Source organism: Oncorhynchus nerka, linkage group LG14 (genome assembly GCF_034236695.1).
Source record: "Oncorhynchus nerka isolate Pitt River linkage group LG14, Oner_Uvic_2.0, whole genome shotgun sequence".
Lineage (NCBI taxonomy): Eukaryota > Metazoa > Chordata > Actinopteri > Salmoniformes > Salmonidae > Oncorhynchus > Oncorhynchus nerka.
Window position 1 is genome coordinate 55,421,822 of NC_088409.1, and position 14,408 is coordinate 55,436,229.

Genomic DNA, 14,408 nt, shown 5'->3' on the forward strand with positions numbered 1-14,408 from the left:
AAGTGGAACGTTATGAACAAATATGGAATGGGGGACTGCACAAGCCTTCTGGGAGATCTGGTGAAGGAGAAGATGGTGGAAAAGAAAAAAAGGAGAAAAGTGGAATATGTTTTGAGTGAATATGGAATGGAGGATCTCATAGAACTTTTGGAAGAGCTTAAGGAGGAAAATGAATGTGACGAGAGTGAGGATGAATTAACTGTTATGGCAGGTGCAGTGAATATCAACTCAAATGTATTTATATAGCCCTTCTTACACCAGCTGATATATCAAAGTGCTGTACAGAAAACCAGCCTAAAACTCCAAACAGCAAGCAATGCAGGTGTAGAAGCACGGTGGCTAGGAAAAACTCCCTAGAAAGGCCAAAACCTAGGAAGAAACCTAGAGAGGAACCAGGCTATGAGGGGTGGCCAGTCCTCTTCTGGCTGTGCCGGGTGGAGATTATAACAGAACATGGCCAAGATGTTTAAATGTTCATAAATGACCAGCATGGTCAAATAATAATAATCACAGTAGTTGTCGAGGGTGCAACAAGTCAGCACCTCAGGAGTAAATGTCAGTTTGCTTTTCATAGCCGATCATTGAGAGTATCTCTACCGCTCCTGCTGTCTCTAGAGAGTTAAAAACAGCAGGTCTGGGACGGGTAGCACGTCCGGTGAACAGGTCAGGGTTCCATAGCCACAGGCAGAACAGTTGAAACTGGAGCAGCAGCACGGTCAGGTGGACTGGGGACAGCAAGGAGCCATCATGCCAGGTAGTCCTATGTACGGCAGGACCAAATCGGAAAGATACAGTGCCTTGCGAAAGTATTCGGCCTCCTTGAACTTTGCAACCTTTTGCCACATTTCAGGCTTCAAACATAAAGATATAAAACTGTATTTTTTTGTGAAGAATCAACAACAAGTGGGACACAATCATGAAGTGGAACGACATTTATTGGATATTTCAAACTCTTTTAACAAATCAAAAAAAAAATTGGGTGTGCAAAATTATTCAGCCCCCTTAAGTTAATACTTTGTAGTGCCACCTTTTGCTGCGATTACAGCTGTAAGTCGCTTGGGGTATGTCTCTATCAGTTTTGCACATCGACAGACTGAAATGTTTTCCCATTCCTCCTTGCAAAACAGCTCGAGCTCAGTGAGGTTGGATGGAGAGCATTTGTGAACAGCAGTTTTCAGTTCTTTCCACAGATTCTCGATTGGATTCAGGTCTGGACTTTGACTTGGCCATTCTAACACCTGGATATGTTTATTTTTGAACCATTCCATTGTAGATTTTGCTTTATGTTTTGGATCATTGTCTTGTTGGAAGACAAATCTCCGTCCCAGTCTCAGGTCTTTTGCAGACTCCATCAGGTTTTCTTCCAGAATGGTCCTGTATTTGGCTCCATCCATCTTCCCATCAATTTTAACCATCTTCCCTGTCCCTGCTGAAGAAAAGCAGGCCCAAACCATGATGCTGCCACCACCATGTTTGACAGTGGGGATGGTGTGTTCAGGGTGATGAGCTGTGTTGCTTTTACGCCAAACATAACGTTTTGCATTGTTGCCAAAAAGTTCCATTTTGGTTTCATCTGACCAGAGCACCTTCTTCCACATGTTTGGTGTGTCTCCCAGGTGGCTTGTGGCAAACTTTAAACAACACTTTTTATGGATATCTTTAAGAAATGGCTTTCTTCTTGCCACTCTTCCATAAAGGCCAGATTTGTGCAATATACGACTGATTGTTGTCCTATGGACAGAGTCTCCCACCTCAGCTGTAGATCTCTGCAGTTCATCCAGAGTGATCATGGGCCTCTTGGCTGCATCTCTGATCAGTCTTCTCCTTGTATGAGCTGAAAGTTTAGAGGGACGGCCAGGTCTTGGTAGATTTGCAGTGGTCTGATACTCCTTCCATTTCAATATTATCGCTTGCACAGTGCCCCTTGGGATGTTTAAAGCTTGGGAAATCTTTTTGTATCCAAATCCGGCTTTAAACTTCTTCACAACAGTATCTCGGACCTGCCTGGTGTGTTCCTTGTTCTTCATGATGCTCTCTGCGCTTTTAACGGACCTCTGAGACTATCACAGTGCAGGTGCATTTATACGGAGACTTGATTACACACAGGTGGATTGTATTTATCATCATTAGTCATTTAGGTCAACATTGGATCATTCAGAGATCCTCACTGAACTTCTGGAGAGAGTTTGCTGCACTGAAAGTAAAGGGGCTGAATAATTTTGCACACCCAATTTTTCAGTTTTTGATTTGTTAAAAAAGTTTGAAATATCCAATAAATGTCGTTCCACTTCATGATTGTGTCCCACTTGTTGTTGATTCATCACAAAAAAATACAGTTTTATATCTTTATGTTTGAAGCCTGAAATGTGGCAAAAGGTTTCAAAGTTCAAGGGGCCGAATACTTTCGCAAGGCACTGTAGGTAGGAGCAAGCCCATGTAATGCTTTGTAGGTTAGCAGTAAAACCTTGAAATCAGCCCTTGCCTTAACAGGAAGCCAGTGTAGGGAGGCTAGCACTGGAGTAATATGATCAATTATTTTGGTTCTAGCCAGGATTCTAGCAGCCCTATTTAGCACTAACTGAAGTTTATTTTGTGGTTTATCCGGGTAGCCGGAAAATGTAGAACATTGCAGTAGTCTAACCTAGAAGTAACAAAAGCATGGATTCATTTTTCTGCATCATTTTTGGACAGAAAGTTTCAGATTTTTGCAATGTTATGTAGATGGAAAAAAGCTGTCCTTGAAAGAGTCTTGATATGTTCGTCAAACGAGAAATCAGGGTCCAGAGTAACGCCGAGGTCCTTCACAGTTTTATTTGAGACGACTGTACAACCATTAAGATTAATTGTCAGATTCAACAGAAGATCTCTTTGTTTCTTTGGACCTAGAACAAGCATCTCTGTTTTGTCCGAGTTTAAAAGTAGAAAGTTTGTAGTCATCCACTTCCTTATGACTGAAACACAGGCTTCTAGCAAGGGCAATTTTGGGGCTTCACCATGATTCATTGAAATGTACAGCTGTGTGTCATCCGCATAGCAGTGAAAGTTAACATTTTATGTTTTCGAATGACATCCCCCAAGAGGTCAAATATATAGTGAAAACAATAGTGGTCCTAAAATGGAACCTTGAGGAACACCGAAATTTACAGTTGATTTGTCAGAGGACAAACCATTCACAGAGACAAATTGATATCTTTCCGATAGATAAGATCTAAACCAGGCCAGAACTTGTCCGTGTAGACCAATTTGGGTTTCCAATCTCTCCAAAAGAATGTGGTGATCGATGGTATCAAAAGCAGCACTAAGGTCTAGGAGCACGAGGACAGATGCAGAGCCTCGGTCTGACGCCATTAAAAGGTCATTTACCTCCTTCACAAGTGCAGTATCAGTGCTATGATGGGGTCTAAAACCAGACTGAAGCATTTTGTATACATTGTTTGCCTTCAGGAAGGCAGTGAGTTGCTGTGCAACAGCTTTTTCTACAATTTTTGAAAGGAATGGAAGATTTGATATAGGCCGATAGTTTTTTATATTTTCTGGGTCAAGGTTTGGCTTTTTCAAGAGAGGCTTTATTACTGCCACTTTTAGTGAGTTTGGTACACATCCGGTGGATAGAGAGCCGTTTATTATGTTCTACAAGCACAGGAAGCTGCTCTTTCAGGAGTTTAGTTGGAATAGGGTCCTGTATGCAGCTTGAAGGTGTAGAGGCCATGATTATTTTCATCATTGTGTCAAGAGATATAGTACTAAAACACTTGAGTGTCTCCCTTGATCCTAGGTCCTGGCAGAGTTGTGCAGACTCAGGACAACTGAGCTTTGGAGGAATACGCAGATTTAAAAAGGAGTCCGTAATTTGCTTTCTAATGATCATGATCTTTTCCTCAAAGAAGTTCATGAATTTATTACTGCTGAAGTGAAAGCCATCCTCTCTTGGGGAATGCTGCTTTTTAGTTAGCTTTGCGATAGTATCAAAAATAAATATTGGATTGTTCTTATTTTCCTCAATTAAGTTGGAAAAATAGGATGATCGAGCAGCAGTGAGGGCTCTTCGATACTGCAAGGTACTGTCTTTCCAAGCTAGTCGGAAGACTTCCAGTTTGGTGTGGCGCCATTTCCGTTCCAATTTTCTGGAAGCTTGCTTCAGAGCTCGGGTACTTTCTGTATACCAGGGAGCTAGTTTCTTATGACAAATGTTTTTAGGGGTGCAACTGCATCTAGGGTATTGCGCAAGGTTAAATTCAGTTCCTCAGTTAGGTGGTTAACTGATTTTGTCCTCTGACTTCCTTGGGTAGGCAGATGGAGTCTGGAAGGGCATCAAGGAATCTTTGGGTTGTCTGAGAATTTATAGCATGACTTTTGATGCTCCTTGGTTGGGGTCTGAGCAGATTATTTGTTGCGATTGCAAACGTAATAAAATGGTGGTACGGTAGTCCAGGGTTATGAGGATAAACATTAAGATCGACAACATTTATTCCATGGGACAAAACTAGGTCCAGAGTATGACTGTGGCAGTGAGTAGGTCCAGAGACATGTTGGACAAAACCCACTGAGTCGATGATGGCTCCGAAATACTTTTGGAGTGGGTCTGTGGACTTTTCCATGTGAATATTAAAGTCACCAAAAATTTGAATATTATCTGCTATGACTACAAGGTCCGATAGGAATTCAGGGAACTCAGTGAGGATTGCTGTATATGGCCCAGGAGGCCTGTAAACAGTAGCTATAAAAAGTGATTGGCTAGGCTGCATAGATTTCATGACTAGAAGCTCAAAAGACGAAAACGTCAGTTTTTTTTTTGTAAATTGAAATTTGCTATCGTAAATGTTAGCAACACCTCCGCCTTTGCGGGGTGCACGGGGGATATGGTCACTAGTGTAACCAGGAGGTGAGGCCTCATTTAACACAGTAAATTCATCAGGCTTAAGCCATGTTTCAGTCAGGCCAATCACATCAAGATTATGATCAGTGATTAGGTCATTGACTATAACTGCCTTTGAAGTGAGGGATCTAACATTAAGTAGCCGTATTTTGAGATGTGAGGTATCACAATCTCTTTCAATAATGGCAGGAATGGAGGAGGTCTTTATTCTACTGAGATTGCTAAGGCGAACACCGCCATGTTTAGTTTTGCCCAACCTAGGTCGAGGCACAGACACGGTCTCAATGGGGATAGCTGAGCTGACTACACTGACTGTGCTAGTGGCAGACTCCACTAAGCTGGCAGGCTGTCTAACAGCCTGCTGCCTGGCCTGCACCCTATTTCATTGTGGAGCTAGGGGAGTTAGAGCCCTGTCTATGTTGGTAGATAAGATGTGAGCACCCCTCCAGCTTGGATGGAGTCCGTCACTCCTCAACAGGCCAGGCTTGGTCTTGGTCTGGGTGAGTCCCAGAAAGAGGGCCAATTGTCTACAAACTCTTGTGATAGAATTTAAAGCAGTGATGACTGCTTTAAGGAGTTGAGTGTAGAGGGAAGTGGTGTGGTGTGGGAGGTTGGCATCAAGTGCAAAAAGAGGGATATGTGCTCCTGTAGTTCAGAGATGGAAACTGGCGAGAGAGAGGATGAAGTATCTGCGGTGAGGACCGCAGAGTTCGGGCTTTGTCCCGAGGATGATTAGGATGATTCTGGTCCAATGGAGTGAGATTTAGAGAGAGAATGGATCCTTGCATTTTGGCTGATCCATATGTGGTGTCAGGTTGGGTGGAGAAGTGGTTGGTGAAGGTAACTTGGAGTGGACTTGTGATGATTTATTGTGTTTCGTCCGCCCAGAGTGAGTGGGCGCTCTGGAAAACGCAATTAGGGACAAAAATTGTGACTCGATTTGATCGTCAGGATAGGGTGCTGTTGAAATGAGTGATAATGAGGGTTACATTAAGTGTTGAGGAGGATCAATTGAAATTGAAGATTCCCTATGTCTGTGACGCCCGCCATTTGATGAGATATAGATCCAGTGGAGAGGATGGGGAAGTGGAGAAGACAGTGTCTGTCATGCTGAGTTTTTGATACATTCTGATACAGTCTATGGGCATGTTGCAGCAGTGTGTAAGGGGGGTGCCTAGGTGTGAGAAGTGTGCCGGAGAGCATGAGACAAAGGAATGTGTGGTATCGGTGGAGAAAGTTATGTGTGTTAGTTGTGGGTGCCCATGGGGCTGGAGATCAGAGGTGTCCTGTGAGAGAAAGGCAGATTGAAGTTGCCAGGGTAGAGGAGTACAGAAAGTGTTGTATGCCGAAACAGTGAATAGAGTCGTAGAGGAAGATGGGTACAGGTTGAGGGATACTGAGAGCATTCCTGTGAGTAGGCGAGAGAATGATGGGAATCATTTGTGCTTCAGTAAGGTGGGCTTTTTGGCATTTTATAGCGGTGATTGTAAATTGTACTGCAGAAATGGATTGAAAGTCACAGAAAATAGAGGTTGTGGTGGCAGAGAAGTACTTGGGATTACAAGGATTTACATCTGCAGAACAGCTGCAGGGGTTGTTGAGTGGTAGTGTTATGTCCTCTCAGACTATTGGTCTGGAGTAAGACTGGATATGGTTAAATAGTGAAATGAGATGGTGTTTTTTTTTTTAGATAGGGCTAATAGTTGGTAGGGCAATTTTCCTTTCCCCCAATTTTGTATTACCACATCAAATAATTTAATTAATGTAGGTTGGCCGTGAATGGCCTCACACACCAGTACAGTAGGTGGCAGTGTATGCGCCTAACAGTTGGATGCGATCCGCCAACCAAATCCCAAAGAAGAGTCCTCTATCTATCTCTATGGATCAAGCACACAGCGCGCAACTTTTGACGGGCTAGTGGTTTATCAAGGAAGCAACTCATCTAGTTGGAGACGTGGCTCTGCCCGGCTGCCATATTGAACACTAGCAACACACAGCTTAACTAGCAATTCAACTATATTTTCTTTCTAACGGCGCTTTAGAAACACTGGAACTCGACTGAGCAAACACCATCGGGGATTCAAGATCGTTTTCCTAAAGAGAAACTAAAAATGGTGAGCATCGTGTCACATGTCAAAGCTTTATCTTCTTTTTCGCTTTAGCTTGATCATAACAACAAACATTAGCTTGCTAACGTTAGCCCCTTGGCACAATGAAATGAAAAGCAAATCAAACTTCACTTGCCAGACGAACCACAAAGGTAACGTTAGCCAGTCAACTTTATTAGCTAAGTTAACTATATAACGTGAATACTACTATTATTTAGCAGCTAGTTAATGTAACTTTAGCTACCTAATGTCGTTAACTAGCTACTACAAATGTCAGCTCGTTGTTAGTTCAGTTAGCTAACGCTAGCTGGATAACTACCGTTAGTTAAGTACGTTTACTAGGTAGCTAGCTACAATTTAACAATCGTGATAGATCTTTGCATTGTACAGGTTAGCTGCTACTGTTGGCTTTTTACTGATAACGTTAAATACTTGGCCTTGCTAGGCGAGTTAACTAGCTAGCTAGTTATCAATAAATGTCAACCAATGGATCGTGGCTGTATGACATTGTTATTGATTTGCACTCGGTAATCTAGTAAATTAAGTCGCTTGGATCAATGCGTTATCATGCCTTGCTTTGGTCCTGGTATTCTGGGATGGTAATTGACTGACATACTTTATTTTGTCACCTGTAGTCAATTGTAGCCAGCATATTCTGATCCCATCTTTATACATGTTTACACTGAGTTGCACTGGGGGTCAGAACACAATCATGGTTACATTATGACACCATGGAGCTGGCGTGAGATATGGGTTAGAAAACGTACCTCAATGCAGGGGTGGAATATGCCACCGTACAAATTGTACCTTTCCACACTGATACATAGAGAAAATTGAAATACTGCTATTTTTTCCCAGAAAACTGTCCTTTCGTCCTCATGCTAGCTAGGAGCCAGAGCAGTGGCATTCTAAACCCATGTTTTCCGACCCATATCTCATGCCGGCTCCACAGTGTCTTAATGTAACCATGATTGGTTTCAGAAGCCAGTCAGTTCAGTGTAAACAAAAGTATTGGTAGCGTTGGAATCTGAGTAAATTGGCACATAACTACCTTGCTTGGCGAACAGACTTGTACCACTTATGGTAACCCTGTCTATCACTCTGTCATCATTAATGAAGACATCCCACTTGTGAACGTATGTTTGTGATTCTCTCTGTCCTCCCTGCAGGTGCTTTTGGCAGCGGCGGTGTGCACCAAGGCAGGCAAAGCAATAGTGTCACGGCAGTTTGTGGAGATGACCCGGACGCGTGTCGAGGGCCTTCTGGCCGCCTTCCCCAAGCTCATGGGCATGGGCAAGCAGCACACGTTTGTGGAGACGGAGAGCGTGCGCTACGTCTACCAGCCATTGGAGAAGCTCTACATGGTGCTGGTCACCACCAAGAACAGCAACATCCTGGAAGATCTGGAGACGCTGCGGCTCTTCTCACGCGTGGTATGATACGATCCAATACATCTTTATTGGTCCATTACGCAGAGACAATGGAAATGTATCATTTTGTGGTCATAGTACTTAGGACCCACACACACACACACACACACACACAACAGGCTGGGAGCAGCACAGGGGATAACCCAATGCTATAACAGCCCACTGCTGCTTCCGAGTTCAGAATTCATCCATCCCACCAATAACTTCAAATGGGATCATATCCCACTATAAACGTATGACTGTTGGTTTGGTATTGAAGCGTTCAATTGTGTTTTTCTCTTTTCAGATCCCGGAGTACTGCCGTGTGCTGGAGGAAGGGGAGATCTCAGACCACTGTTTCGACCTGATATTCGCCTTCGACGAGATCGTGGCCCTGGGCTACAGGGAGAACGTCAACCTGGCCCAGATCCGCACCTTCACCGAGATGGACTCTCATGAGGAGAAGGTGTTCCGGGCCGTCAGAGAGGTGAGACACTTGTAGCTAAAGCGCCCATACCATCCAGAGGACGTTTATGTGTGTGGCTTATAGTAACCATGATTTGAACGTTCCTCCTCATCTGCTCGGCCCCACAGACCCAGGAGCGAGAGGCCAAGGCAGAGATGCGGCGAAAGGCCAAAGAGCTGCAGCAGATCAGGCGAGATGCCGAGCGCTCTGGGAAGAAGGTGCCGGCCTTCGGCGGGTTTGGCAGCACCGGGATGAGCAGCATGTCCTCGGGGTCAATCATCACAGACACCATCATCGAATCCGAGAAACCCAAGATGGCTCCCGTCCCAGTCAGGTACGCAAATGATGGAATTTAGGTGTTGAATTTGATTATGTGTATAATTGTGATTGGCAGATAGGCCCCAGAGTTTTTCCTGATAACGTGACCAGGGTTGGAAATTAACTTTTTGGTCCAACAGCCACTGGGAGGTAGATGAGAATCTTCTAGCCACTCAGTTTCTTTTTTTACCAGCCCAAATATTTTTGGGACATAATTACACCAAAAATCACATGACAGATGAGTATGCTTTATAATGTTTCTAAAACAAGAAATGTATTACTAGAAAGAAATAATGTGGTATATTGCTCCATTCAATTTCATTTTTGTGACCCAAGTCTTTTATCCAATATATCTTCAAATCAATCCTTTAGTTAGAATAGTAAAACAAATAAACAGTTCTACAATTAAACATTTTAAGAATCAACAAAGTGCCCGCCCTGTACAAAATGCTAAGTGATACGACTTATTTATTATTATTAGTTCAGGCCTCTGTAACACTGGCATTTTTTACAAGGAGTACGTAAGTTGATATTTATGAGAACATATATAAATTGAGGAGCACAATTAAATTATGAGTGACTAAAAGTTTTATGAAAATAATTTTGGAGTGTTCCATGCTCAAACACAATGTAACCTGAAATATTTTATTCATTCAGTGAGACAAATATTCAGCTGCCCCTTTAAGGGGGGGCGTTACTATGGCAACGGCACTGTTTTTCAAAGATGATTGAGAATCTCTGCACTAGCAGCAGACAGTTGCAGCAAACTCAAACTAATATTGAAAACGACCTAGCATGTGAACAAAACTATTTAACTAGACAAGAAACATGAGGATAGTGTCACACTTGAGTAGCCTTTCGTGAATTCGACCGTCTACATTTTGGCTTTGGATTGAAAAAAACTGTTACCAAATGCTGTGTGTAACCATCCGTCAACTTGGCTGGTGAAAGACGTTCTTGCCCACCAATGCCCTTCTACCCGCATTTGGCGGGTGTTAATTTCCCACCCTGAACGTGACCTGACCAGGAAAAACTCTGGGCCACAGATAGAGGCTGGTACTGACGATCATGTGTCTCCCACAGGCCAACCGGATCCAGCAAAGCCCTCAAGCTGGGTGCCAGGGGGAAAGAGGTGGACAACTTTGTGGACAAGCTCAGGGGGGAGGGGGAAACCATCATGTCCAACACAGGGAAAATGCCTTCGCTTGCATCCAATGTCCTACCGCCACCAGTTAATGTGGAGAGGTACTTTATTCCTGTTCTTCAAATGTTCATTTTTGATAGTAAGCCAAGGTTTTGCATCGGTCTTTATCTTGCAATCAATGTCTGCTTTACTATTGACATAATTCCCGTGTGTGACGATTAAACCTCAATCTTAACCTTGATGACACCTGTGTATGTATGTTTTCCTCAGTGTCCACATGAGAGTTGAGGAGAAGATCAGTCTGACCTGTGGACGTGACGGAGGTCTACAGAACATGGAGCTCCTGGGCATGATCACGCTGAGAGTGACCGACGACAAGGTTGGCCGCATCCGCCTGATGGTCAACAACTACGACAAGAAGGGAGTACAACTGCAGGTGAGTTGTTCCAATCCAGACTGACCCATGACCTTTTGTAAAGGCTCGTGGGTGGTGTTCATTAGGGCACAACGTTGTGAAAAATCCAGTGTTCTTATTTGACTAGTAACCCCAGCCCATTCCATTTCAAAATGTTTCTCCCTGTGTGCTCCTACTGAACACGGCCCTATGTATTAGATTTATGTAACAATTCATCCCATATCAGATATATTAATGTATGTCCACTTGAAATTGATTGCATCTCCCCTGGTATTTAGACACATCCCAATGTGGATAAGAAGCTCTTCACTTCAGACTCTGTGATTGGTCTGAAGAACCCAGATAAGTCTTTCCCCCTCAACAATGATGTGGGGGTGCTGAAGTGGAGACTCCAAAGCACAGATGAGGCCCTCATACCTCTAACCAGTGAGTCTCATTCAACTTGTCATCCTGCCGGCACCATCTGTAATCTGCAGTTATTGTGGTATGATTTATTTTATGCTAACTGTAGTACATTTTTAAATGTCATCGCACCTTTGTTTTGTCTGTAGTAAACTGCTGGCCTTCAGAGAGTGCTACTGGCTGCGACGTGAACATTGAATATGAACTGCAGGAGGAGAGCCTTGAACTCAACGATGTAGTTATTGCTATCCCTATACCGTGAGTGCATGGGTGATAAAATGTTAGTTGTATTTTATTGTATTGTTGTGACTGTATAACAACCTTGCTGAGTTCTCTATTGTCTGGTTTCCCAGAGACAGATTTAAGTTAGCCCTGGACTAAGAAGCATGTGCAATGGAGTTCCTCCATTGAGGTGTTTTTTAGTCTAAGACTATGCTTAATTTGTGTCCGGTAAACCAATCAATCAAATGTATTTATAAAGCCCAATTTACGTCAGCCGGTGTCACAAAGTGCTGTACAGAAACCCAGACTAAAACCCTACTCGGCAAGCAATGCAGGTGTAGAAGCACGGTGGCTAGGAAAAACTCCCTAGAAAGGCCAGAACCTTGGAAGAAACCTAGAGAGGAGCCAGGCTCTGAGGGGTGGCCAGTCCTCTTCTGGCTGTTCCCGGGTGGAGATTATAACAGAACATGGCTATGATGTTCAAACGTTCATAGATGACCAGCGGGTTCAGATAATAATAATCAGTGGTTGTAGAGGGGGCAACAGGTCAGCACCCCAGGAGTAAATGTCAGTTGGCTTTTCATAGCCGATCATTGAGAGTTAGACAGCCTGAAGTTGATGGATGCGTTGTTTACAGTATATGGGTGTATATCCTGGTGTAGGTCTGGAGTTGGGGCACCTGTGGTAGGAGATGTGGATGGAGAGTATAAGCACGACAGCAGACGGAACGTTCTAGAGTGGAGCCTACCCGTCATAGATGCCAAAAACAAAAGCGGCAGCCTCGAGTTCAGTATCGCCGGGCAACCCAACGACTTTTTCCCTGTCAACGTGTCCTTCGTATCCATACGCAATTACTGCGACATACAGGCAAGTTCACCTTCTTACGTTGATGCTTACTAACTATGCATATTTAGGCCTACAGTCAAAGATGGAACACAATGCTCTTGCTGACATTGCTATCCCTGCATTTCACTCATCACATTACCTTTTCCTCCTATTCCCTCAGGTTGCCAAAGTGACTCACGTAGAAGGAGACGCACCAGTAAAATTCTCTTTAGAAACTTCGTTCCTTGTCGACAAATACGAGATCCTGTAAAAAAACTAAAATCTACGTCAAGCTCCGGAGAAGACAAAATAAATACTCGCCCGCCTGTGTAACATTTGAGACTACACATCAACTGGACTCAACTCTTCAAAAGCCCCTCTGGCGGCGGAGCGCGGTATTGGTGTATTTATGTTTGTATGAGAGAGAAAAATCTGTGTGTGTGTGATATATATATATATATATATAGAAAACAAAATGTAACAGGCAGTGAAACATGCTGTTGTCTGCCGAGGAGAGGCGGGAAGTCAAACCATGACTAAATTGGCAGAGGAAGGAGATGGGTGGTGCTCTTGATTATGTGGTGGGGGGGACAAACAAGCATCAGTGACGTGTTCGTTAGGACGCACAACAGGGAGAGAGAAAATCCCACCGTTTTGCAACAAAAACGTATCCTTTCTCATTTGCGGAAAACTAAAGTGAGCCTTTTCTAATTCTACAAGTCCAAGGTAGTCCCTCCCTGATTCAGTCAGTTTCCTTCCGTTTGGTGCCTAATGAACATGACCCTGGTGGCTGAGGAGCTGGTCAGTATTTAGCTGGTTCATCGCCCTACTTTTGAGGTTGAGAAATTAGTCATCCCCAACCCCAAAGAATCATGCATCCTCTACCAGAGCCATTTAGTCTTTTATACATTGAACATTATACATTGGACTAGATTTAAGAAAGCAGGACTAGTCATGTGGTCTTTCATGTTTCTAATCATAACTACATGTTCACCAGAAACCAATTTTAATGCCGCCTGTTTACCCACTAAAGGCAGGTTGTTGGTTTTTTTCATTGGATTGGTTGATCTCAATATGTAGCTTCAGGTGTTGGCTGTGGTATTAAGAAACTTAAGATTGAAAAGAGTAAGCATCCAATATGGCTGTGTAGACCTGTCCAGCTAGTCCTCTAGCAGTTGACATTAACCTGTTCTCTCATTGTGTTTTAACCTGTCCCTTTGTGTTCTGTAGACATACCTAGAAATGCAGTAAACATCAGCACTGTAAATGGTTTTTGGCATTTTCTTTCCCCCCTTTCAAAATTCTACTCATCTCAAGGACGAACTGTTCATCTCTTCCCAACATAGGCATAGTTATTGAAAACCAGACAAAGATAACCCATGAAAGGAACAGCCAATTCACAAGGCTAACCACTGTATTTGTGGCTATAGGAGTTCTTGAAAAGTAACCAATTGAAAGCTCAATACTATTTACAAACTTATGTTGTTGAAAAGGGAGATCCGATCAGTATACTGTGGTCCATATCAGTTCTGTCTTCTGCCTTCAGTCATCAAACCAACATCAATAGAAGGAATACTTTGGTCCTATTGCAAGGATGATTCTGCTGCCAGTGACACCACCTCCCTCTCATGACTCCAGTCAGTCATTTACTCCCACGATGAGCGAATGGTCTCTTTTAAAGTCCACTTCATCATAACAACATGTAGGGGTTTCATTTTTGTTTTTATGTTTTGTTTGTATTCCTGGAATTTCAATGTGGTTGGTTGGATAATGGGTTTTGAAGATGGCTAGATGGGACATTTAACTGTAAAGAAAGAGGGAATCATAACATTCCACTATTTGATGAAAAAGATCTTTAATTGATTAAAGTGTATTCAATTTTGTGGTCATTGTTATATTTTTTTTTGGGGGGGGGGGTAGTTTCAATGTTCATTAATACATTTCAATTACGTTATAGACAGGTAGGTTGACGTGCGCAACTATGGGGCAAAACAGACAGGGCTGGCTTAGGGTGTATTCGTAAATTCAGAGTGTTTCACTCTTGAGTGTTAAAGCGCACACTGGCTGGGGAGTAGGGTTTATCTGAGCGTTCTGACCTCCCAATGGCATTTAAACACCCAAGCTAATTGGCTAAAGTTAGCTAGCTAAGTTCCAGACAAACGAGAGAACCATTGTACTTGGCCTAGCAGAGCTGGTTATGCTGTTTTCATGTTATCCAGAGAG

General features: G+C 43.2%; 1 protein-coding gene across 1 annotated transcript; it reads left to right on the forward strand.

The window, feature by feature from the left end:
* The first annotated feature begins 6,781 nt into the window (after window positions 1–6,781).
* Window positions 6,782–14,068, forward strand: LOC115141504 (coatomer subunit delta-like). Its single transcript, XM_029680423.2, has 10 exons — window positions 6,782–6,990; window positions 8,154–8,417; window positions 8,701–8,880; window positions 8,988–9,193; window positions 10,261–10,422; window positions 10,592–10,757; window positions 11,015–11,162; window positions 11,288–11,396; window positions 12,023–12,227; window positions 12,367–14,068. Exons 1-10 carry the CDS (start codon window positions 6,988–6,990, stop codon window positions 12,454–12,456), a joined length of 1,533 nt encoding a protein of 510 aa, XP_029536283.1. The 5' UTR covers window positions 6,782–6,987; the 3' UTR covers window positions 12,457–14,068.
* Window positions 14,069–14,408: the final 340 nt, after the last annotated feature.

Bases quoted from the DNA above. Each gene is read 5' to 3' on its own strand.
- LOC115141504 (XM_029680423.2), top strand. The intron at 8,881-8,987 runs GTGAGACACTTG...TCGGCCCCACAG, and splicing joins TGTTCCGGGCCGTCAGAGAG to ACCCAGGAGCGAGAGGCCAA. The intron at 9,194-10,260 runs GTACGCAAATGA...TGTCTCCCACAG, and splicing joins ATGGCTCCCGTCCCAGTCAG to GCCAACCGGATCCAGCAAAG.